At 31.9% G+C, this 24863-nt stretch overlaps 1 protein-coding gene across 1 annotated transcript; it reads right to left on the bottom strand.

Moving 5' to 3' along the window:
- Nucleotides 1-21220: 21220 nt before the first annotated feature.
- Nucleotides 21221-24119, bottom strand: LOC110633676 (metal tolerance protein 4). The gene is made up of 7 exons (XM_021782395.2): nt 23703-24119; nt 23423-23592; nt 23119-23317; nt 22472-22650; nt 22242-22392; nt 22026-22159; nt 21221-21843 (listed from the first exon to the last, which is right to left on the bottom strand). Exons 1-7 carry the CDS (start codon nt 23914-23916, stop codon nt 21664-21666), a joined length of 1227 nt encoding a protein of 408 aa, XP_021638087.2. The 5' UTR covers nt 23917-24119; the 3' UTR covers nt 21221-21663.
- Between the last annotated feature and the right edge of the window lie 744 nt (nt 24120-24863).

The raw sequence follows: 24863 nt of genomic DNA, 5'->3' as shown, positions 1-24863 counted from the left end.
GTATGAATTAGAAATCAATTTCAAACATTTTATTCAAATAATTCATGAGAAATCCGATAAATTTCCAAATTTATAGTTTCATTCACAAAGTGGCAACACAATTTATGATTAACACCAAGTTTTCATAAATCATACCCAATCAATTCGGTAATAAGAAAATGATGAAATAAGATTTATTGTGCACAAACCTGACGTGAGTAGCCTCTAGGCCTTGACTCAGTCCCTTAGAACTTTCGGGTCTTTTTCAGCTAAAACACGAAATTTATAGTGTCTCAGTATCTTTGCCTCATAATAATTCCAATAATTAATTCATATATGTTCAATTCTAGCCCCAATATGCTTAAACTTACATTCTTAAAAATTTTCATGTTGAGGTTACTATTCATGATACTATTCAAGTTAAAATATTGACTTTCTTATTCTTAATAGGTATGGGAAATCCAATTGTACCCACATACCACATTTTGGTTACCTAACTTGTTGGTTTTGGTCATTTTCTCCAATCTTAAGTCTTTTAGGCACAAACTTCAAATTTTCAGTTTTGGTGTCCTATTTTTCACTATTTCATTGGTTATATTTCTGTTAAAATTTTACTAAGTTTTCTTCATAGAAGTTGTTCCTTATTGTCTTAACTTTATTTTCCTTTTTGAATCACTCAATTTGGAGTTTTGTAGCTCAAGTTATAGCCATTTGAACATGGCTGGCCGGATTGGTCTAACCCAGATTTTCTGGGTACTAATTTGGTTCTGACAATTTTAGGTTACTAATATTGGGTGGCTAAATGACTTGGTTAATGGAAAATTTTGGGTTGGTGTTCCTCATGAAAGTTGTAGGGCTATGTCTCAGCTTTCTACTGGTAAAATTTTAGATCATTTGGACCTGCCTAGCCCAAGTTATGGGCAAATGAACAAACATTGTTTATTTGGTCATTTTTGTACAGGGCAGAACACTCAATTCCGGATTTGGCCAATTTGTTCATTTTGCTATGGTCACTTTCTGGGCATGATTCTTAAATGAAAAATATGTTATTTTGTGTCTAGTTTCATTCCCAATTGGCCTCACACCAATTGGGTTGGTAAATTTTTAGTTTTAGTCCTTGAAAGGGACCTTGGTCATGCTGCCTGCAGAATAACCATATCCAATCTAAATTTCAATTTGGTTCCAATACACCACAATTGGTCACATATGACCATTTTTCAGCTCAAACAAGGTCAAAACACACCATTTGACCAATTCTCAAAATTTTGTCTCCCAAACCCTAGGTCCAAAATCCTAACTTCCATGTTTAGCTCATTTATTGAATTCTAAATGCATATTTAGTATTTATACACTCATTCACACTTAACTAATTCATAATTTGTATCAAAATTATCCATCCTCAAACCTAAACCCTAGCTAGCCAAATTTCTATTTGGTCCACCACGCTTGATTTTATTCACTTATTTGTTAATTTCAAGTGTAACTTAGCTACTTAAACCTAAATTCAAAGAGAGAATGAAGGAAGAACACCAACCTTAAGTGAGCAACATTTTTCACTCTTCAAAGCTTCTTCCTTTCTTTTTCTTTTTGTTGTCAAGCTCCTTGTCAAGTTCTAAATACAAGATTTAATGATGGAAAGTAGAATTTCTATGGTGGGATTTAGGGTTTATGGAGCTTTGGTTAGTGCTCTAATGGAGTTTTTTTTGTGTGAGAGAGAGAGAAGGGTGAGGTTGACGGCAACAAGAAGAAGAATGAGTTTATTATTTTTTTTTCTTTTATGTGTTTTTAGTCTAATTTCATTCATAATTATCCAAAAATTTCAAAATTTTAATTATTAAATTTATTGCATCATGCATGATGTCATGCATGATGTAATAAACTTTTTCACTTTTTCAACTTTTTCTTTTTCCTTTTTTTTTTCATTTATTTTTCTTTAGTTCTTTAATTTAATTTCTAATTCCAAAATTTTCTTTTCTCTGATTTTATTTGACAGTTAGGTCAAGAGCCAGCTCTAGGGGTCAATTGACTAAATTGCCCCTCGCCAGTTCTATCCGGTTTGCAATTAATTCAATATTTCTTCTGGATCACTGACCTAATTATTTGACCGGCTTAACAATTCTTTTTTGTGATTTTCTCTTTTTCACTGTGTTTGTAATAGTCCTAAGGACCGCAGCATCACATTTTACGATTCAAAATTTGAGTTTAAATCGACATCGTAGTTGTTCCCGATAAGGTCACCCATCGCTGTGACTCTCGTCTCATTTAACTTCTCGTATTCTGTTTTTCTTATTTATACTTAACTAATTGACAATTACTAATTATTTGTGTTCAGGGCTTCTCTAGTTGTCTTAGATGTGGTTCTAATCCCCTTAATTATCCGGACTGACACCAGTCACCAGAATAGTGAAATATACCAGGCTATGCATATAGGGGTGTTATACGATTATCAGACGGTCCAAATCGCTTAGTGAGGTTTTTGGACTTTTCTAAGTCCCAAAAATTAAAAATAATTTTATAATAATTATTAATAATTTTTGGGCTTAATTTAGGTAGGATCGGATCGATAATAGCTCACTAATGCACGGGATCGTGTTTTCAACCAGATCCAACTTCCCGATAGCTCGTCCCGGAATCTAACTAATATTATAGTCGATCCTAGCATTTTTAAATGCCCCAGATGTGTTCCAAGCATCGGAATCGGCATAGATAAACCCGAACCCTAAGTTTCTTTAATTACCTTGTATCGGGTTTAGAATAAAAAATTCATAAAATATTCATGGGTGATTAAAAAATTATAATTCTTTTTGCAATAGTCTTATAATCTTGTTAAGGAGTACAGGAAAAATTTTAGAATTTTTAGAGCTCGTTTGAGTATTTTTGTAGAATGTTAGTTTTAGGGGTTAAAACGTAATTTTCTAATTTTGTGATTATTGCCTGGTTTGGAGGGCCAGGAGGGGCCATATGATGTTGATGAGATATGGATTGAGATGTGTGATTTTAGAAGTATTATTTGAACTATTTTACAGAATGAATAGGTCCTAGGTACGGGGTACACTCTGCCGGATTTCCGGCATAAATTAGGACGTCTTTTGTCTCTTTAAAGTTTTGTTTTGAATTAATACTAATAAAATTTATAATATAAATATTTAGGTGATCAGGGTCAACCATCCTTCTTTACCCAGCCGCCACAGTAGTCTTCAGTGATCAGTGAGTAGATATTGATTTTATTTATAATTTCAATAATATTATATACTCAAGGCATGCTCATGCATTACATATAAATATATGTATAGAGCTAAATATTAGGCACACCTTGTATTGTATTTTAAATTAATGAAATTACTGTAGGTATTGCCTTTAGGGGTGAGCATTCGGTTCAAACTGAACCAAATCAAACCGAATTAAATTATGAAAATCGAATTACATATTTTAGAAATCGAACCAAACTAAAATGGATAAAAAATCGAATCGAACTGAATCACTCTATTTCGATTCGGTTTGATTCAAATTGATTGGTTTTAATTTTTGATTAATTTTTTAATTTAGACTTGATTTTCAAGTTATTTGGTCTAATTTTAATTTTGATTTGAACCTAATAATCATTAATCAATGAAATTAAATAATTTATATATATATATATATATATATATATATATATAATTAAATATAATTCATAAATTCTCCATAAAAAGAAATCAATTTAAAAATCGATTCGATTTGATTTGGTTCGATTTGAATATATAAAATTACTATTTGGTTTGATTTAACCAATTTTTTTTCTCTTCAAAATCGTACAGAACCAAAATAATTGAAATTTTTATAATATAAAATCGAACCGAACCGATTGAACCAAATTAATTCAGTTCGATTCAATTTTTCAGTTTGAACCGAAATCTGCTCACCCCTAATTGCCTTAGGGTAATTTGAAGCTGTGTGCATGTGTCAGCGTGCGTGTGGTGTGGTGTAATGGATATGGGTATGATGGGCAAATCGGCTTGAGCTAGTCTCACTTGGGGCCCAATACTTTTTGTGAAAGTCAGGGTGGGTACATTTTTTAGTTGATTTCATTGACCCCCACATTTGGATTATTAAGCAAAAGTCCGGCTCGAGTTAATCTTGCTGGCAGGCATTAGATTAAGAGAGCTTTATAAGGAATCAACTCTCATATGTATATATATCTGATGTGATATATAGGTGTGTGAGTGCTCTAAAGTATTCTTTGTGCGAGTGTTATTTGAATTTGGCTGAATATGATGATTTGTGTTGCATTTCATCATTAGGGATGCAATAGTGCTAGATAGTTATAGAAATTATACTTAAAATCAATATCTTATTCTATGCGTTGAACGCTCACTCATGTTCACCCTATTTTTTCAGGCTACAGGAGGAGTTCTTTTCCAGAATAATCTACTTCCTTCCTCATAGGTTTATTAGCATTTATTTATTTATATTATTATTTTCTAAAATTATAATCTAAAACTCTGCATGTGTTAGCAGTAGTAATAATTTGGTTAGGTACTATATAAATTTAAGTTTTGGTGTTTTAATAAATGCAAAATTTTTATGATATTTAAAATATTTGTAAATGGTGGTATCAGGGTTGAGTTGAGCTCCCATAACTTTAGTTTTTTATGGTTATCAGGTTGGGTTGACCCTAATAAAAATGTAATATTATATTTTATTTTGTTCACATGTTGGGCCTCAGTTTTTAGCCCTGGTTATGGATTTGGAAATAGTAAGGCTTATTATGGGCCTCAGGGGTTTTATGCTTCTGCAGGCCCTAGTGTCAGTTTGGCCCGTAGGATCTAGTCATGACAAAGGAAAGTTCAGTCAATTATTATCCTAGAAATGTTAACTTAGAGGTTACATTTCCATTGTATATTATATTCATGAAATAGTTGGGATGATAATGAATATTTTAAATTTTTATTATTACTATTTCTTAAAAAAAAGTCTTATGTTTGACTATACGCATTGATTTCCACAACGAGAAGGTTGAACTTTGTTTTTAACAGTTCTCATAGCTTAATGTGGAGTGATAGAGGGGTATAAAAGTCAGAGGCCGCTTTCAATGGATTAATGATGAAATCCTAGAGCACTTGTTAAATAGGATAGAATGCAAGGCTCATATTAAATGCGTGTTAGTAGTATGCCCTAAAGCATATCATTTAGTATGTATTTTGTACATATTTTATTAATAAAAAGCATTTTCACTTTTTTGTTTACATAATATATTTATATGTAATAGAAAAGGTTCATTAATATTTTGTTAGAATTCTATTCTTAAGTTGTTAAGAATATGAGTGATAGTATTTCTAGCACAAAGTATCATAAATTGGTTCACAATCGAGGATACTTCACACAAGACATGACTTATCTAGAAAGATTGTATTCATGTTTGTTCCCAATGTATTTATATGAGATATAAATAAGATAGAATGGTGAGTCTCATATCAAATAACAAACATGATAGGCACTTATATATGATAAGTAGGTCGAACCAGTGACATATATGACAAGCACATGGAGTTTACTCTTGTCAATGCATTATCATAAATCATATCAGTTCATATAATCTTTAGACCTGAGATAGCACAATTATCTTGTATATAGGTGGTTTGAGTTTGATACTGCTTTCATACTTGTACTGTGTATGGGTATATGGGTATCTGTTAGCTCCTACTAGTTATATATGGAGGTAGGTGTTGATCAAGATGGAATCTGTTCCTCTAAGTAAATAGGGATAAAATCCTATGTTTATTTAATTGTTCTTGATATTTTAAGTTCCTGGCCAGGATAGATAGATTTAATCAGAAAAGAGTTTCTGATGAGAAAAATCTTTTTAATCAAGAACTGGAATTAAAAGAGAACATAATATTCATAGCAAATGGGGTTTGACATAAACCATGACTCCAGCTCGAATTGAGATTTTATAACAGAGATATTCTAGTGCATGGTAACATATGATTATAGGTTCATTTAAGGTAAACCTTATTACTAATTGGGTGGCTATGGCATGCTATGCTAGGTGTTAACTATGGTCTATGAGGTGTATAAAATGATTTAGAGAAATCATTTATGGTTAGAAAGAGTTCTGATGATATTAAGAGTTGATATCATGTCTCATTGCTAATTAGTGATGAGCCTAGTAAGTCACACACATAGACAAGTAATTACTAAATTAAATATGATTTAATTAATTAATTAAAAATTTTAATTGATTAATTAAATAGGTTTGGTTTGCAATTAGATTGCAAAGTCCCTAGCATGACTTGAAACCAAATCTAGGTTATTGGATGTATAGTATAAGTTAAATTTATATTTAAAGTGTTTAAATATGAATTTAATTATGAGAAATTAATTAATAGAGATTAATTAATTAATTTATATTTGATATAAATTGATTAGAAGAAGAGAAATAATTATTTTGGATTGAGAACTCAAAATTAAGACACAAGGATATTTTGGTCAATTCACAGGGTGACATGTGGCACCATGAGATGGTGACACATGGCACTACACATAAGCTTGCCATATGTCTTTGAATCATGTAAGATGATCAAAGTCAAGATTAAATATAGGTTTGACACTTGGCACAATGTGATTGGGTCAATTAAACTAAGAGCCAATCAGAAAGTGACATGTGGTAAGGGTTTTAAGTGGTGACCTAGCTATATAAGTGTTGTTATGAAAGAGTAAAATAATGAAGCTGCTGTTCTCTCTTTGGTGCCACCACCCTTGGCTGCCTCTCCTTCTCTTCTTCTTCATCTCTCATCAATTCAAAGAGATTAGACAACAATCTCTTGAATTAAAAATACTAGAAATCATTTATAGTGTCCTGTTTACATCTGTAATCTCTCAAAAGGCAAAACTTGATTTTCTAATTGATTGGGAAAGCTTTAGAAGCTATTCAAGGACTACCATTGGTGATCTTAGTGTGGAAAAGCTAGAGGGACAACATCTAGTGTCCTAGGCGCATCCCAAAGGTGCCAAACACAACTGCAGTGCATCAAAAGGTTAGTGTACTTGTTCTTGATCTAATCTAGGGTTCTAATGAATTAATCTGTTAATTCTAAAATCTTAAATAGTAAATGTATATCCAAAAATATATTAAAAGAGTTTTAATATGCTGTTTATCATTGAAATCATATAGATAAAAATAAATCTTGCATGATGTATGAGACCCTAGGAGAAAAATTTTTAAATTCAATGATCTAAACTTATATTTTTCATGCTTTCGCTCCTTCAATTGGTATCAGAGCCACTATATTTGCCATTTAGATTGTTGATTATATGATTTAATTGTGTGGTTTGATCACGAGATGATAGATCCATTGCTAGTTGCAAAGGAAAAGTGGCAGCATGGTGATGAATACCAATGGTGCGCACAATTTGCGGTCTCCAATGGTGTGTGCAAGGTTTGGGTTTTTGAATCTACAATTATTGTATGATCTAAGGTTCATCCTATGACTAATTAAAATGTTTAATTAGGTGTTTTAATCACACAATTAAATTTTAATTCAAATCTAAATTTTTAAATTTGTTTGAATGTGATTCAAATCTGAATTTTTAAATTTGTTTGAATGTGATTCAAATCTGAATTTTTAAATTTGTTTGAATCATATTCAAATCTGAATTTTTAAGTTGAATATGAGATATTCAATTTAATTTAAGTATATATATTTTATTTAATTGTTAAATAGTGATATGCATGATGGATGATCATGGACTATAAAAGACCAATGTGATTGGATTTATTTCTTTGGGTTGTAAATTAATTAATTTATTTTAATTTATTTTGGGCATGTATTATAAAGGTTGTAATATTTTTGGGTTGTAATTTCATTTATTTAGTTCTTGTAAATTCGCCTTGGTATGCTAAGGATTACTATATAATTGGATTGCAAGAAGATCAAGGAGGTCAAGAGCATTAGTGGGACCAGTGGGAGGAATTCAAGATCAAGTGTTGATTATGTACTCCTTCAGCAACTCTTATAAAATGAATGAATGAAATGCACCTAGGAATGCCCTGATTCAATTCTTGGTGGCTCAGAATTGAACGCTCAGAATTGAATCCCTTAGAAAAGTCCATGATCATATCATATTTATTTATTATCCATGAATGCATAATATGTATGGGATTGTATGCAAGTATATGATATATGCATGCTAATTGGATAATGTGTAAAGTGAGACCTTAATAGTAATTAGGATGACCACAAAATCTTCTAAACAAATGATTAAGTTGGAAATGCTATAATTAAAGTAATTATAACATGGGCCCTCTATTGAGGCAATTATTTTAAGAAATTTTAAATACTTGCGTAAGATGCAATTAATTTAAGAGATTTTCTTAAGAATAATTATTAAGCATGAGATGTTGTAAATGTGTAAATGGTTTGGTGGCCAATATTGGATGTACCTGAGGACATTAAAATTATTTGCATAATTACTGGCTCAATGGGATCAGCTTAACTAATGCAAGATAAGTCAATAATGGATGTACCTGAGATTTTGAGCATTAGGGGCTAGGTAAAGGATTGAACCTCACATGAGATGTGATAGGCAATGATTTTCTCACTTATAATTTATTATAATTCCAATAATGGATGTGCTTGAGGATGATCAATAGGATTATAAGAATTCAATCACCCACTAGAAATCCATCCAACTAGGATTTTCGTTTTCTACTTTGGATGTGTAGGATTTGCTAAGTTAGTGGGAGGACCAATTTGATTAAAAAACCATAATCATTTTGGTTAATTATATGATACATTTATTAATTAATCAGGTTATTTTCTACAGTTAAATTTCTGATAATAATGAGCACAGAATAATCACCACCATCCAATATCCTTGCAAGCATACTTGATCACAATAGGATGACAGGACCTAATCTATCTGATTCGCTAAGAAATTTAAAACTTGTCCTGAACCTTGAACATATAGGATATGTTCTAAACTCACAGGTTCCTGGTCCCTTACCTCCATAGGCTACACAAGAGGAACATGAAACTTTGGACAAATGGAAGGAGCATGATATGAGAGCCAAGTGTTACATGCTTGATTCTATGAGTAATGAGTTACAGAAGCAGCATGAGAACATGCAGAATGTGAGTGAGATCCTTCTTCACCTACAAGAGTTGTATGGTGAGCACAGCAGAAATGCTAGGTATGAGATATCTAGGCAGCTGTTCCGCATGAGGATGTCTGAGGGACAGAATGTTGGGGATCATGTCCACAAGATGATTCGGCTGATTGAGCAGCTAGAACATCTTGACTTTAACATGGATTTCCAATTGAGACAGATTTGATCCTTCAGTCCCTTCCTGAGTCTTTTGGAAATTTTGTAACAAATTTCCATATGACTAAACAGGAATGCACCTTGGTTGGTTTACTCAATATGCTGGTTATTGCCTAAAAGAATATGCCGGGCAATAAAGGAAAAGAGGTAGCTTTGATTGCATCTTCTTCTGCTGGAAAGTCCAACAAGAAGAAGAGAAATAAGAAAAAGAAACCTCAGATTTCTGGTCCTTCCAAGAAAATAGCTAAACAGAAAGGGAAGACTAAAGCTGATGGAGGCAAAGGAAAGTGTTTCCACTGTCAGCAGGATGGGCATTAGAAAAGGAACTGCCCAGAGTATCTTGCTTCTCTAAAGGACAAGAAGGATAAACCTTCGAAAGGTATGTCCATATCTTCTTATTTAGATTCTGATGATACTCATAGTTCATCTACAGCTTGGGTTTTAGATACTAGTGACAGTTCTCACATTTCTTATGATATGTAGGAACTAGCAAATAGTAGCAGCTTGCGTTCTCGAGATGTTAGACTCCGGATTGGCAATGGCTCAACTGTTGAAACTTTAGCCATAGGATCTAAATCTTTTTACATGTCTGGACATGTTTTGTGTTTGGATAATATTTTATATATACCTGATGCTTTTAAGAACATCATTTCTATATCTAGTTTGACTAGAAATGGCTATGAATTTCAGTTCACAGATGATGTTTGCAATATTTATTTTAGAAATAAATATGTTGGTTCGGGTTATATGAATGATGGTCTTTATTATTTGGATAATAATGATAAACACAAAATGAATGCAAGTGATCTAGATGAATGCAATGCCATGGTGAAAATCAACTCAAGTTCAAAATATATTTGGCACTTAAGGTTAGGTCATGTTGTAGAAGATAGGATTACAAAACTGGAGAAAATGGGGATTTTATCTTCATTGGGCTCTGAGCCTACTCCAACTTGTGAATCCTGCCTTCAGGGCAAAATGACTAGATCACCCTTTGTTGGACAAGGGCTAAGAGTTGAAAATATTTTAGAACTAATACATAGTGATGCATGTGGTCCATTTAAACAAATGGCTAGAGGTGATTTTCATTACTTTATTACCTTTACTGATGATGAATCAAGGTTTGGGTATTCGTATTTGATGAAATACAAACATGAATCCTTTGAAAATCTGAAGTAGAAAATCAGACAAGAAAAAGTATTAAAACTCTTCGATCAGATCGTGGAGGTGAATACTTGAGTACTGAATTTGATGAATACTTAAGAGAGCATGGCATTGTTTCCCAGCTGACTCCTCCAGGAATACCACAGCAGAATGGTGTATTTGAAAGGAGAAATCGTACCCTATTGGATATGGTACGTAGTATGATGAGCTAAACTGATATGCCAATCTTCTTTTGGGGATTTGCATTAGAATTAGCTTTGTATATTCTGAATAGGATTCCATCAAAATCAGTATCTTCCACACCTTATGAGATATGGCATGGAAGAAAACCAAGTCTTAAGCATATTAAGATTTGGGATTGTCCAGCTTATATCAAAAAGCTAAACACTGATCAATTGAAAATTAGATCAGAAAAGGGTCGATTTGTTGGATATCCAAAAAATAGTTTTGGATACTATTTTTATTTGCCTACATCATAAAAGGTTGTGATAAGTAGAGATGCCATATTTCTTGAATAACAGTTTGTTCAAGAAGGAGGCAAAGGAAGGCAAATAGAGTTAGAATTGGAGAATTCTAACCAACCAACAGATCATATAGATATAGATCCATTTAGTCAACCTACACCTATTGATGAAACATCTACAGCTGTTCCTCGTCAAACAACCAGGGTATCTCACCCTCCAGTGAGATATGGTTTTCTTCATGAAGAAGAACAAGAGTTGTCTACTCATGAAGAAGTTGATCATGGAGATGATCCACTTACCTATGAAGAAGATATATCAGATATAGACTCTTCAAAATGGATTGATGCTATGAAATCCGAGATTGATTCCATGTATAAAAATCAAGTTTGGGATCTTGTTGACCTACCCAAAGGTATTGTACCTATAGGGAACAAATGGGTTTTTAAGAAGAAAATTGGTTCTGATGGAAAGGTAGAGACCTATAAGGCAAGGCTAGTAGTGAAAGGGTTTTGCCAAAGGCAAGGAATCGACTATGAGGAGACTTTCTCGCCTGTTGCCATGCTTAAATCAATTAGGATTCCATTAGCAATAGCTGCATACTATGATTATGAGATTTGGCAGATAGATGTCAAAATAGCTTTTCTCAATGGATACATTGAAGAAAACATTTTCATGGAACAACCTAGGGGTTTTGAATCCCAAGATAGTTCCAAAGTATGCAAGCTAAAACGATCCATTTATGGGTTGAAACAAGCTTCGAGGAGTTGGAACATCCGTTTTGATGAAGCCATTAAGTCATTTGGCTTTATTAAAAATAAGGATGAGCCATGTGTATATAAGAAGGTTAGTGACAGTGCTGTCACCTTCCTTGTCTTATATGTGGATGATATTCTGTTGATGGGTAATGACACAGGTATGTTGACAACTATAAAGATATGGTTGTCAAATACATTCTCCATGAAAGACTTAGGGGAGGTAACCTATATTCTTGGGATTCGCATTTATAGAGATAGAGCGAAAAGAATAATTGGTTTATCCCAAAGTCTATACTTAGAAAAGGTGTTAAAGAGGTTTAACATGTTGATTCCAAAAGAGGATTGTTACCAGTGAGACATGGTATCCACCTTTCTAAAGAGATGTCTCCAAAGACACCTGAAGAAAGAGATAAAATGACCAGAATTTCATATGCTTCGGCTATTGGAAGTTTGATGTATGCAATATTGTGTACTAGGCCGGATATTGCATATGTTGTTAGTCAATCCAATCCAGGTTTGGAACACTGGATAGCTGTCAAGAATATCCTTAAGTACTTGAGAAGAACTAAGGATTTATTCTTGATATATGGAGGTGGAGACTTGTAATTGGATGGTTATACCGATTCTGATTTTTAATCAGATATCGATAATAGAAAGTCTACCTCTGGATATGTGTTCATTTGTAATGGAGGTGTAGTCAGTTGGAAGAGTTCCAAACAGAGTACGACTGTAGATTTCACTACAGAGGTTGAGTATATTGCTGCATCAGATGCTGCAAAAGAAGCTGTTTGGATATAAGGAACCCTAGTCTCACCAAAAATCCAAACACATAGAAAGGCGCTATCACATTATCAGAGAGATAGTTAGGCAAAGCGACTTAGCCATCCAGAAAATAGCATCAGCTGAAAATCCAGCTGATCTATTCACTAAGCTTATGTCACAAGGTCAGTTAGACCGGCATCTTGAGAAGATGGGTCTAAGGAATTGTAATGAATGGCTCTAGTGCTAGTGAGAGATTGTTAGTAATATGCCATAGAGCATATCATTTAGTATGTTTCTTGTACTTATTTTATTAATAAAAGATATTTTCACTTTTCTATTTACATAATATATTTATGTGTAATAGCAAAGGTCCATTGATATTTTGTTAGAAATTCTATTCTTAAGTTATTAAGAATATGAGTGATAGTATTTCTAGCACAAAGTATCATAAATGGATTCACAATCGAGGATACTTCACACAGGACATGACTTATCCAGAAAAATTGTATTCATGTTTGTTCCCAATGTATTTATATGAGATATAAATAAGATAGAATGGTGAGTCTCATGCCATATAACAAACATGATAGGCACTTATATATGATAAGTAGGTCGAACCAGTGACATTTATGGCAAGCACATGGAGTTTACTCTTGTCAATGCATTGTCATAAATTATATCAGTGCATATAATCTTTAGACTTGAGATAGCACAGTTATCTTGTATATAGGTGGTTTGAGTTTGATACTGCTTTCATACTTGTACTGTGTATAGGTATATGGGCATGTGTTGGCTCCTACTAGTTATATGTGGAGGTAGGTATTGATCAAGATAGAATCTGTTCCTCTAAGTAAATAAGGATAAAGTCCTATGTTCATTTAATTGTTCTTGATGTTTCAAGTTCCTGGCCAGGACAGATAGATTTAATCAGAAAATAGTTTCTGATGAGAAAAATCTTTTTAATCAAGAACTGGAATTAAAAGAGAACATAATATTCATAGCAGATGGGGTTTGACATAAACCATGACTCAAGCTCGAATTGGGATTTTGTAACAGAGAGATTTTAGTGCATGGTAACATATGATTATAGGTTCATTTAAGGTAAACCTTATTACTAATTGGGTGGCCATGGCATGCTATGCTAGGTGTTAACCATGGTCTATGAGGTGCATAAAATGATTTAGAAAAATCATTTATGGTAAGAAAGAGTTCTGATAATATTAAGAGTTAATATCATGTCTCATTGCTAATTAGTGATAAGCCTAGTAAGTCACACACATAGACAAGTAATTATCAAATTAAATATGATTTAATTAATTAATTAAAGAGTTTAATTGATTAATTAAATAGGTTTGGTTTGCAATTAGATTGCAAAGTCCCTAGCATGACTTGAAACTAAATCTAGGTTATTGAATGTATAGTATAAGTTAAATTTATATTTAAAGTGCTTAAATATGAATTTAATTATGAGAAATTAATTAATAGAGATTAATTAATTAATTTATATTTGATATAAATTGATTAGAAGAAGAGAAATAATTATTTTGGGTTGAGAACTCAAAATTAAGACACAAGGATATTTTAGTCATTTCACAGGGTGACATATGGCACCATGAGATGGCGACACATGGCACTACACATAAGCTTGCCATATGTCTTTGTAAGATCATCAAAGTCAATATAAAATATAGGTTTGACACTTGGCACAATGTGATTGGGTCAATTAAACCAAGAGCCAATCAGAAAGTGACATGTGGCAAGGGTTTTAAGTGGTGACCTAGCTATATAAGTGTTGTTATGAAAGAGTAAAATAATAAAGCTATTGTTCTCTCTTTGGTGCCACCACCCTTGGCTGTTTCTCCTTCTCTTCTTCTTCATCTCTCATCGATTCAAAGAGATTAGACAACAATCGCTTGAATTAAAAATACTAGAAATTGTTTATAGTATCCTGTTTACATCTGTAATTTCTTAAAAAGTAAAACTTGATTTTCTAATTGATTGGGAAAGCTTTAGAAGCTATTCAAGGATTGCCATTGGTGATCTTGGTGTGGACAAGCTAGAGGGACAATATCTGGTGTCCTATGCGCATCCCAAAGGTATCAAACACAACTGCAGTGCATCAAAAAGTTAGTGTACTTGTTCTTGATCTAATCTAGGGTTCTAATGAATTAATCTGTTAATTCTAAAATCTTAAATAGAAAATGTAGATCCAAAAATATATTAAAAGAGTTTTAATATGTTTTTTATCATTGAAATCAAACAGATAAAAATAAATCTTGCATGATGCATGAGACCCTAGGAGAAAAATTTTTGAATTCAATGATCTAAACTTATGTTTTTCATACTTCCGCTCCTTCAATGCGCCGCCATTGTAGACTAAAGAACTCATTATAATACGAACATGAATTTTATATTCATATTCATTCTAACGGTTCAAGCCTTGATTAACTTTAGTTATGTGTTATATATTATGCCCAATTTTCTCTAGTTTCTTTTTCTTGTGTTATTTTATTATTTAAATAATATTAAGTGGGGGATTTTTATATATATAACTATATATAATAATAATAATAATAATAATAATAATTGAATAATAAAATATTTTTTTAGTTCTCACATATCAATATACATGAATGTGAGAAAGGCATCTTTTAGTTTGAAATGACACGTTTTTTCATAAAGAATCAATACATCTTTACTTAAAGACATATTCTTTTAAACATTGCAATTGTTTAAAAGACATATCTTTTAAATTAAAATAGCATTTGGTGATGTCTGTTAGTGCTTATAAATACGTAGCATCCTTCATGTTTTAAAGTATTCCAAAATGCTATCTTCCTTCTCTTCTTTGATATTGCTTCTCAAATTTCTCTATCGTTTTTCTAGACTGAGTTCTTATGGTAGAAGAAATCAAGCAGTGCAAATTTTATTTCTTATTAAGCATTATATCCTAGGGATAAAATTTCTATTCAATTTTTTACATTTAGAGGGGAAATTACTATCCTAAAGATAGTTTCCTAGAAATGCCTTAACTATAAAAATATTCCTTAAATTTATTTCTTCATTTTTCATTTATCCCCATATTTTTTTATATTTCTCTAAATATTCTACATCGAGTTTTTTTTTTCCTACAACACCATGAACCTCCTACATCTTTCTTGATTTGGCATTTAACCTTTCATGCAAAACAACCCAAACAAACATGCAAAAGCATTGCAAAGTTTTAATTTTCCAAACAGTCCACCAAATCTGACATGAAGGTAGAGAACTAGCATCACAAGAATAGAGGTATGCAGTTTTAACACTAAATATACCTATAGAAGTGGCTTTCCATGCTAACACATCCATAGCTTCGAAATCTAGCATGAGAGATATGACTTAAGCCTACTACAACCTTCCTCTAAGAGAAATGGATGGATAATGTCCCAATTCCACCTGTCGTGTTGCCAATCAGTTAACTCTCAAGTTGCTAATCACAAAGAGGATCATCACCCACCCAAATATCCATCTAAAAATTCATCAACAGACCATAAGATGTTGCACCGTAAATGCCCTACTAAAGGATAGCTGTACTCCTCACTTATGAAGCAGGGAAACGACACTGGGTCACGTTTCCTAGTGTAAGAAATGTTTCCCCATCGAAAATGACATGACATGACTTGAAAATGTTTATGAGCCATTTTCAAATATATTGGAAATCAAAAACACATTTTCGTGGCCAAAAACTCATTTCTTTAAAAAAATAATAAAAATAAAAAGAAAATGGATATGTTAAAATCACAAACAGAACAAATAAATCATAAACAAAATCACGCCACTTCACATTCACAATTAATAGAAAACATAGAAGAAGAAGAAGAAGAAGAAGAAGAAGAAGAAGAAGAAGGGGAGGAGGAGAGGATCAAACCTGTGTTTGACGGTAGCAACAACATTCGGTAGTCGGCAGTTAGTGCAGGTGAGGATCTGCATCTCCCTTTCTCTTCTTTGCAATCTGTATCTCTCTTTCCCTCTGATCTGCCTATCTATCTCCCTTTCTCGCATCTCACTTTCTTTGCTTTGCCATTATCTTTTCTCGGTTGGCTTTTCTCGTTCTCCCCCATTTCTTCCAGTTCCCGATTGCAATTGGGTTTTATTATGTGGATTGTTTGATTGGTTTATATATTGAAATGGTTTGATTGGTTGGAGTTTTGAATCTGATTTGATTTGATTAGATGATTGGTCTATGAACTATGTGAATAGAAACTATAAATCTGACTTGGTTTGCTTAGAATTAATAATTTTTTTCTTGTCATTTAATTTATTATTTTCCTTTTTTTAATTTCTTTCTAAAACAAATTTACCAAGAAACTTCCATTAATTAATCACAATTTTATTCCAACAATTAATCACAATTTTATCACATTTAATATCAATTTTCTCTCTAAATGTATATTCCATAATTAGATTTTTCTCAAACCAAATTTGAAGAGTTGTCATTAATATATTTTTAAGTTATTTTTAAAAATATAAAATTTCAAGTTTAAATTCTAATTAATTATAAATAAAAAAAATTCCAACATTCAAAATTTGTATTTTATATTAATATATTTTATATTTTTGTAATAATTTATATATAATTTGTTTAATTCAATTTGTTTTATGTATCATTATATTATATATTAAAATTTTTCATAATAATTTTTATTGTCAATTTATTCGATTCTATTGTTTAATTCTTTAATCTTTTAATATATAATTTGTATTGCACTTTAATCTTTAGTATATAATTTGTTTGAATAATTTGTTAATTGTATGAAATTGTATTTTCTTTTTGTCTTTTTGATAAGACAATATTTGAATGGATTCTTCTAATTCTAATTCTACTCTAGCAAATAGCATTCGTGTCACTTCTTCAAAAACTAGGGAGGATATGTGACTAAACTTGAGAAAACAGGACAAGGAGGGGGTAATTGTAAATGGATATGTAATTTTTGTGGACAAAAAAAGCGAGAGACTTATACTAAAGTGAGAGCTTATTTTTTAAAAATCACTGGAAAAGATATTGGTGTGTAAAAAAGTGGGGATTGATAGTATTTCTAAAATGAGAAAACAGGAGGATAAGGCAACAAACAGAATTACCAATTCACAATTTAGACAAGTTCCTTTTATAGATGGCAACGAGTAGGGTTCCCGTGAAAATCATCTTACTCGAACCCGAACCCGTCTCAAATTTGATTATTATTACCCGAAAAAACCTGAACCCATTTAATTTTATATATTTTAATTAATATTTTGTATAAAAAATTATTTTAATTAATAATTTATATTTTAAAAATTTAATAATATCATAAAATATTTAAATTCTATTTTATATAAAATAAAAAATATAAATATTATTAGTAAAATATATATTTTATATTTAATTAAGTATTTATGTAAATGGGTTCGGATAACGGATGCTTAACATATAAAACCCAAACCCGAACCCGATCCGAACCCGCCACGGGTATTATTTTTCAAATCCGAACCTGTCTCGAATCTGATTATATAATATCCAAACCCGTTCTATTAAGGTTTGGTTAGATCGTGTCCCGTAAAAACCCGACCAGTTGCCATCCCTAGTTCCTTTGCTTATTAGTACAACTTATGTTCCTTCATTAAATATAACTGAACCAAGTATTTCAACAGCTTTGAAGAAAAGAAGAGTTAATGATTCTCCTCTTGGTAGAGCTTTTGACTTGCAAACTAGAGCTCAATTAGATACAGAGATTGCTAGAATGTTCTACACTGGGGTCTACCTTTTAATTTTGCTAGAAACCCTTATTATATGAGTTCTTATTCCTTTGCTGCTAATCATGCTTTGGGTGGTTATGTGTTGCTTGGTTATAACAAATTGAGAACCACATTACTTCAGCAAGAAAAGACAAATATAGAGAGGTTGCTTGAACCAATTAAAAACACTTAGTTAGAAAAGAGTGTTAGTATTGTGAGTGACGGATGGAGTGATCCCCAAAGAAGGCCTTTGATTAATTTTGTGGTTGTTTCTGAGTCTAGCCTTATGTTTATCAAATTTGTAGATTATTCTGGTGAAGTGAAAGTTAAGTAATTCATTGCTATTACTAAAGGAAGTAATTGATGAGGTGGGTCATCAAAAAGTGGTACAACTCATTACTGATAATGCTTCGAATTGTAAGGGTGCTGGAGAAATCATTAAGGGAATGTTTCCACAATTTTATTAGACTTTTTGTATACTCTTAATCTTGCTTTGAAGAATACATGTGCAACGAAAAATATGGAAACTAATCAAGAAACTTATGATGTGTGTCATTGGATCACTGAGATTCATTGGGATGCTTTACAAATCAAGAATTTTATAATGAGTCATTCCATAAGGCTTACAATTTACAATCAGTTTAGCCTTTGAAGTTGCTTTCAGCTGCTGACACTCATTTTGCTTCTATTATTGTGATGCTTAAAAGATTTAAACTCATTAGGCGTGCTTTGTAAGTAATGGTTATGAGTGATCAATGGGCACAATATCGAGAAGATGACCAAGGAAAGCTAGATTTATTAGTGATAAAGTGATGGATGAGGATTGGTAGGAAAAGGTTGATTACAACCTTGTTTTCACTGGGCCCATTTATGACATGATTAGAGTTTGTAACACAGATAAACCATGCCTTCATTTGGTTTATGAATTGTGGGATTCTATGATTGAAAGGTGAAGAAGGCTATTTTTTATCATGAAGGAAAGCAAGCAGATGAGTTTTCTGCTTTCCATTATGTGGTTCATCGAATTCTCATTGATCGTTTGACAAAGAGCAACACTCCCCTTCATTGTTTGGCTCGTTCATTAAATTCAAGATAAATTTCTAAATTACATACTTATCTTCTTGCTATAATTTTTTTTATTTTCCTGAATTTATTTTCTTTTTTTTGAAGATTTTATAGTAAAAAATGGCTTTAAGAGGTAAAAGGTAGAGTGCCTCCTCATATGGATGGAGAAGCATCAACTAAAAGAATTAAGTGCTTTAAAATGATTTTTTTTCTAATGAAGATGAGCGAATTAGAAAAAATGATAAATTTGCAAATTTTTCTCTGAAAGTACGCCTTTTGTAGATCTTGATTCTATTGGAAGTATGTATGCTACAGATCCTAGAAAGTGATGGGCATGTTTTGGTTCCAATGCATCTTTACTTCAAAGGTTGGCTTTTAAAGTGTTTGGACAACCTACTTCCTCTTCTTGTTGTGAAAGGAATTGGAGTACTTATTCATTCATTCATTATGTAGAAGGAATAAATTAACTCCAAAATATGCAGAGAACTTGGTTTTTATCCATAATAATCTTTGTCTTTTGTCGAGAAACTCCTCCCAATATTATGATGAGAAGACAAATTTTGGGATGTTGGTGGTGATCAATTTGAGAGTATGGGAGATGTGGGAGTTCTTGAGTTTGTCAACTTTTCACTGGATGAACCAAAGTTAGAGTCTTTTTTTTTTTATGAAAATACAACTACAAGCATAAAGAAGGAGAAAGACAGTGAAGTAGAGGAAATATCGTAAATTTCATTATCTTTTTCTTTTTTTTACATTTAAATGTGTTATACTTTATGTTTTTTCTTAAAAGTATGAAACTTCTAAATATATGTCTTTATGGTTGAATTTAAATGTTGATTTGGACTTTATTTGTTGAACATCTTTCAATATATATATATATATACATATATATACATATATATATTCCTATATTTTTTATATTTATATGTTTTGCCATGTTTCCATTTCCTATATTTTTTAAAATATCATTTCTCTATTTTTTAAAATACAATTTCTCTGTGTCCATTTTCACGTTTCCTCATATTTTAGCTCCTCACGATACCATGACATGTACAAGAAGCTGCAATTTTATCAACAAAAACATCCAAACTAGACCGCCCCCCATAATACTTAGCTCTAAATAGACTTGCCCATAACGCGTCTCTCTCTCAAGAATCGCCGACCCATCTTCGCAAGAAAAGCGGTATTCATATCTCTGCAAGCACGGATCCCCAATCCACCTTTATCAACAGACAGCACCTGTTTCCAGTTAACAAGATGGATTCTACTTTTGCCCTTTTAATCACCCCAAATAAAATTCTGAATTCTCTTATCCAAATCATCATAAACTGACGGCAGAAAATACAGTGTTTACATTAAATGATTCATAATATCTAACAAAATCGACCTAGCTAGTGCTACTTGTGACTATCTATTTTGTTAAAAATAACATCAAAGCTGGACTTACACACTCTCCCATTGAACATTGGAACTCCCAAATAGGTGCCTAGATCATCAGTAAGTTGCATGCCCACTATGCCGCAGATTTAGTATCTTGTGGTTACGCCGAATGGATGTTAATCAAGCTTTTTTTTTAATAAATTCATACTTCAAATTATATGCACACCAAACTTTTTTTTAATTATATGTACTAATTTGATTAAATATTTTACTATATTATTTTCATTTAATTTTTAAAATTTCTTCATAAATTTCATATAATATTATTTTTTATTATTTTAATAATAAATTTACTTATAAATTATTTTTTATTGAAATATCAATTATTTATCAATCACTTTTAGCTAAACATATATCTATTTAAAATTTCAAATATTTAGAAGATTAAATTAACTTACAAACACCTATTGCTTATAAGCTGATTTTAATAAAGCAAGCCAAATACCCTCTAAGTTCCATCAATAACTTATTCATTTTTTTTCAATTGAGCTTCGACGGAGTTCTAATTTGAGATCTCATAGCCTTATGCCATGAAGTTGAAACTAATTGGTCTAGTTCTTTCATTGAATAACAGTAGCCAATAACATCTGCAACAGTTCAATTAAACATAATGCGCCTCATCCTCCATTTCATTTTCATCTTCATTCGAGATCTCTAGAGGAATGTTGATTGTTGTGCCTTTGTTCTGCTCAAAATGGAGTAATTTACAATTCTAAACTTGAAGAGATTGAAGTCTTAGGACGCAGAAGAAGCAATCAGACTACAAACAAAACCAACAGAACGACCCAAATAAAGTCCTTACAGACAAATCCTTTCTGGATTTGACTGATGATGTCTCTTAATTAGGACTATATTGTTTTGTTTTTTCATTCCAACTCACATCCTCTGATACCAAAACAAGAAAAGGGATTATTTCTTCTGAAAAAGGGACTGTGTTTGACACATTAGAGGAAGATATAGAATGTGGGAAACTACAAAATCAATCAAGGTTATTGGGGAGCCTGTTAAGAACAGAATGCTCTGGTTTGTGGTTGCACTCATAATCTAGATGAACGAATGCCCTTTCGACTTCGGGAAGTTCTTCGATCTTTATCTGCAATGACTCTCCAATAGCATGGGCTTCCTTGAGTGGCAAATCTTCTGGCAGCTCAATATCAACCTGTAGCATAATACAGAAAGAAAAGCAAGTTCAAGAACTGAAGTTTATACCCCCATTAGTACCTCATTTCTGCAATCCAGTAGCTGAGCTTAATCTCAACCAAGAAGAATACAAAAATTCAGTTAAACAAGGTAAACTAGAAAAAAAAAAAAAATGAAAATGCAAACTCTTAATCAACTAACCTCAACAAAGTAAAGAACTCCGAAGGTATAAGCACGAACTGTGTCAACTCGTTTGATTCGAGGATGGTGCATAAGGACTAGATATGTAAGTTTTTGCAGGACCTCAGGAGGTGCTGACTGTCCAATCAGGGAAACTACAAGAAAAAGCAACAATTGTATTTGACTTAAAATTTTTGAGCTTGAAAAAGAAACAAGCAAAGCTTCAATGAAATTAACCTGCATTTTCCAGTACTGTTCCAGACCAATTTGAAATTGTATATATTGCCAGGAGGAGAGCACCAGCTGGATCAATCCACCAATAAAATTTATCTCCAAGAACAGCAGCTACCAATCCAATTACATTGGTGACCACATCAAAATAATGATCCTGGTGAACAACAAATCACAATAGCACAAGCATTAGAACCAAATGATTATGAGGTTAAAGATTGCATTTAGCATCAAACCTTTGCATATGCACGAACAATCTCATTCCCTGAACTTCTACAGTAAAACCATAAGACAAGTTTAACTCCAGTAGCCGTCAGCATGATTGCGTACAACCAGACCAATTGCTCTGAAGTCATCTTTTCAGAAGGTTTATTTTGAATCAGCTGTTCTACTGCCTGGATCAGCACTTGGAACCCTGTATTGCATGTTTGCTAAACCATATTCATATTTTTATCTTATACAAAACTGAATTTAGCTTGTTTGATTCTGCATCAATAATAAATTCAAATCCCACATGTTTACTGAGCTAACAAAATGTTAAAAATTGATAATAGATTCTGTCAGAACCATTCCCCATATGCTGAAAGCAAGTCCAGGAAATTTCTTCTCCTTTGAGAACACGGGGATATGAAACCTCAAAGTATTTATTGAAACTGCTTATTTTAAAATAATAATAATAATAAATAAAAGAATCTTTCTAAAATGTCAAAGCCAATCTTAAGAAATAATTTTTCTGTTACTTTTAATTAACATATTTAAAATAGTTCTTTAATCATCAGAAGTCATATATCAGCAATATGAAACACATCTTTAAGGCCTGCTTATTAAGAACTGACACGAGTTTAAACAAGTACAGAATAGAGACTATAATAATATATCATACCAAGAGTAGCCATGACAGCAGCAAAGATGATGATTCCTACTGGCTGCACTCTCAATTTTCCAATGGGATACTTGTATATATTAATGCTTTTCATTGACAAGTGTGTGAACCATAGAATACCACCAGCCATGAGATCCAGCAAAGAATCTAGTGTTGATGCTGCAATAGCTAAAGATCCACTCTTTATAGTAGCATATATCTGCAAATATTCATGTCCCACATGCATATACATGTCAATTTTCACCACATATATAAATATATAATAATAAAAAAAGGAAAGAGAAAAGAAGAGAAGGTAAATGACCTTGAAAGCAAGCAAAAAGATATTTGCCCAATTAGAAATGTTCATTGCTCTCTCATGTTGGAGCTGTTCCTGATTTTCCTGCTCTTCATCAATGTCATGCGAGTTCAGGCAATCAACTTCCTCAAAAGATTGTAATGTTGCAAATTGTTTTTGATAGTATTCCTTCTCTCCTAAAACCATGAAACAATCAACTCATTCTTCTTTCTTGAAGCTCAAAATTTTCTGATATTAAGTTACATATACCCACATATGTAAATATGAAAGAAAAATATGATGTTACCTGGAATCAAGCCCTTGGTTTTAGAAAGGTCAAGATTGAAAGGGGTCTCAGGATCAAGACCAGCTCGAACCTTATCAGGCAAATTGGAGATGAAATCACATTTTAGATAAGTAACAGAGTTACGACGACGCCGTCTTGATTCTATTCCATTCTTCTGGTTGTCACATTTAGCTTCACTAGACAACAATGGCGTTTCTACACCACCACCTGCCATTATATCTTCTCTTCTATACCCCTCTCTCTCTCTCTCTCTCTCTCTCTCTCTCTCTCTCTCTCAAAACCTCAAAACCAGCATCTGAACGTGGAAACCCTTTTGATGCTTCCCTCTAACATCTTCATTTCTAATCTTTATTTGCAAGAAACTCGTTGTTTATATAAAAGAAAAATGAAAATTCAGTGGAAAAAAAAAAAGAAGAAGAAGAAGAAGAGAGAAAACGTTCAACTGCTTCTTATTTAAAGTTATGATCTGTCAACAGTTGTCTCAAGGAAGACAGCCCCGCCAGCAGAGCCTAACTTCTTTGACCCTGTCATGTGCAAGTTTCGCGTTTCAAAAGGACAAGACAATGTTTTTTTAGTGTCGTAAAGTGACCATTGATACAGAACAAGGCAAAGACAAATTAATTTGCCAATTATTAACAAAAGTATACATTCGATGATAATTTAATTATCTTATAATAGTATTTTTTTTTCATAATTTCTATTTTTAAAAATGAAATTACTTTAAATTAAAAAAAATAAAAATCTGTTATTTATTAAAATAAAAAATATGAAAATTAATAAAAAAATTAAATTCTTATAAAATTTTAATTTCCATGCAAATTCAAATAAGTACTTGTGGTAAGGCAAAGTTGGACTTAAAAAGATTTTTTTTACCTAATTAATTAACATGTTTTCATTTAAAATTAAATAAGTTTAAAATTTTGGTAATAAATCCATGGTAGTAAAATTTATTGATTATTTGATATTTCAAAAAAAATTAAAAATAAAGAATGAGATCAAGATTTAAATATTTATAATCTTATTTATAAACAAACATTTTTCTATTTAATAATATCTTAAAAAAAAGCTACTATGGAAAAAAATGTCAACTGTGAAATAGCCCTAACCCCCTATTTGAAATCTAAAATTTTATAAAACTTCAATTTAATTAATTTTTTTTAA

Source organism: Hevea brasiliensis, chromosome 3 (genome assembly GCF_030052815.1).
Source record: "Hevea brasiliensis isolate MT/VB/25A 57/8 chromosome 3, ASM3005281v1, whole genome shotgun sequence".
Classification (NCBI taxonomy): Eukaryota; Viridiplantae; Streptophyta; class Magnoliopsida; order Malpighiales; family Euphorbiaceae; genus Hevea; species Hevea brasiliensis.
The sequence above is the reverse complement of the archived record's forward strand: the minus strand, read 5'-3'. Positions and strand labels throughout refer to the sequence as shown.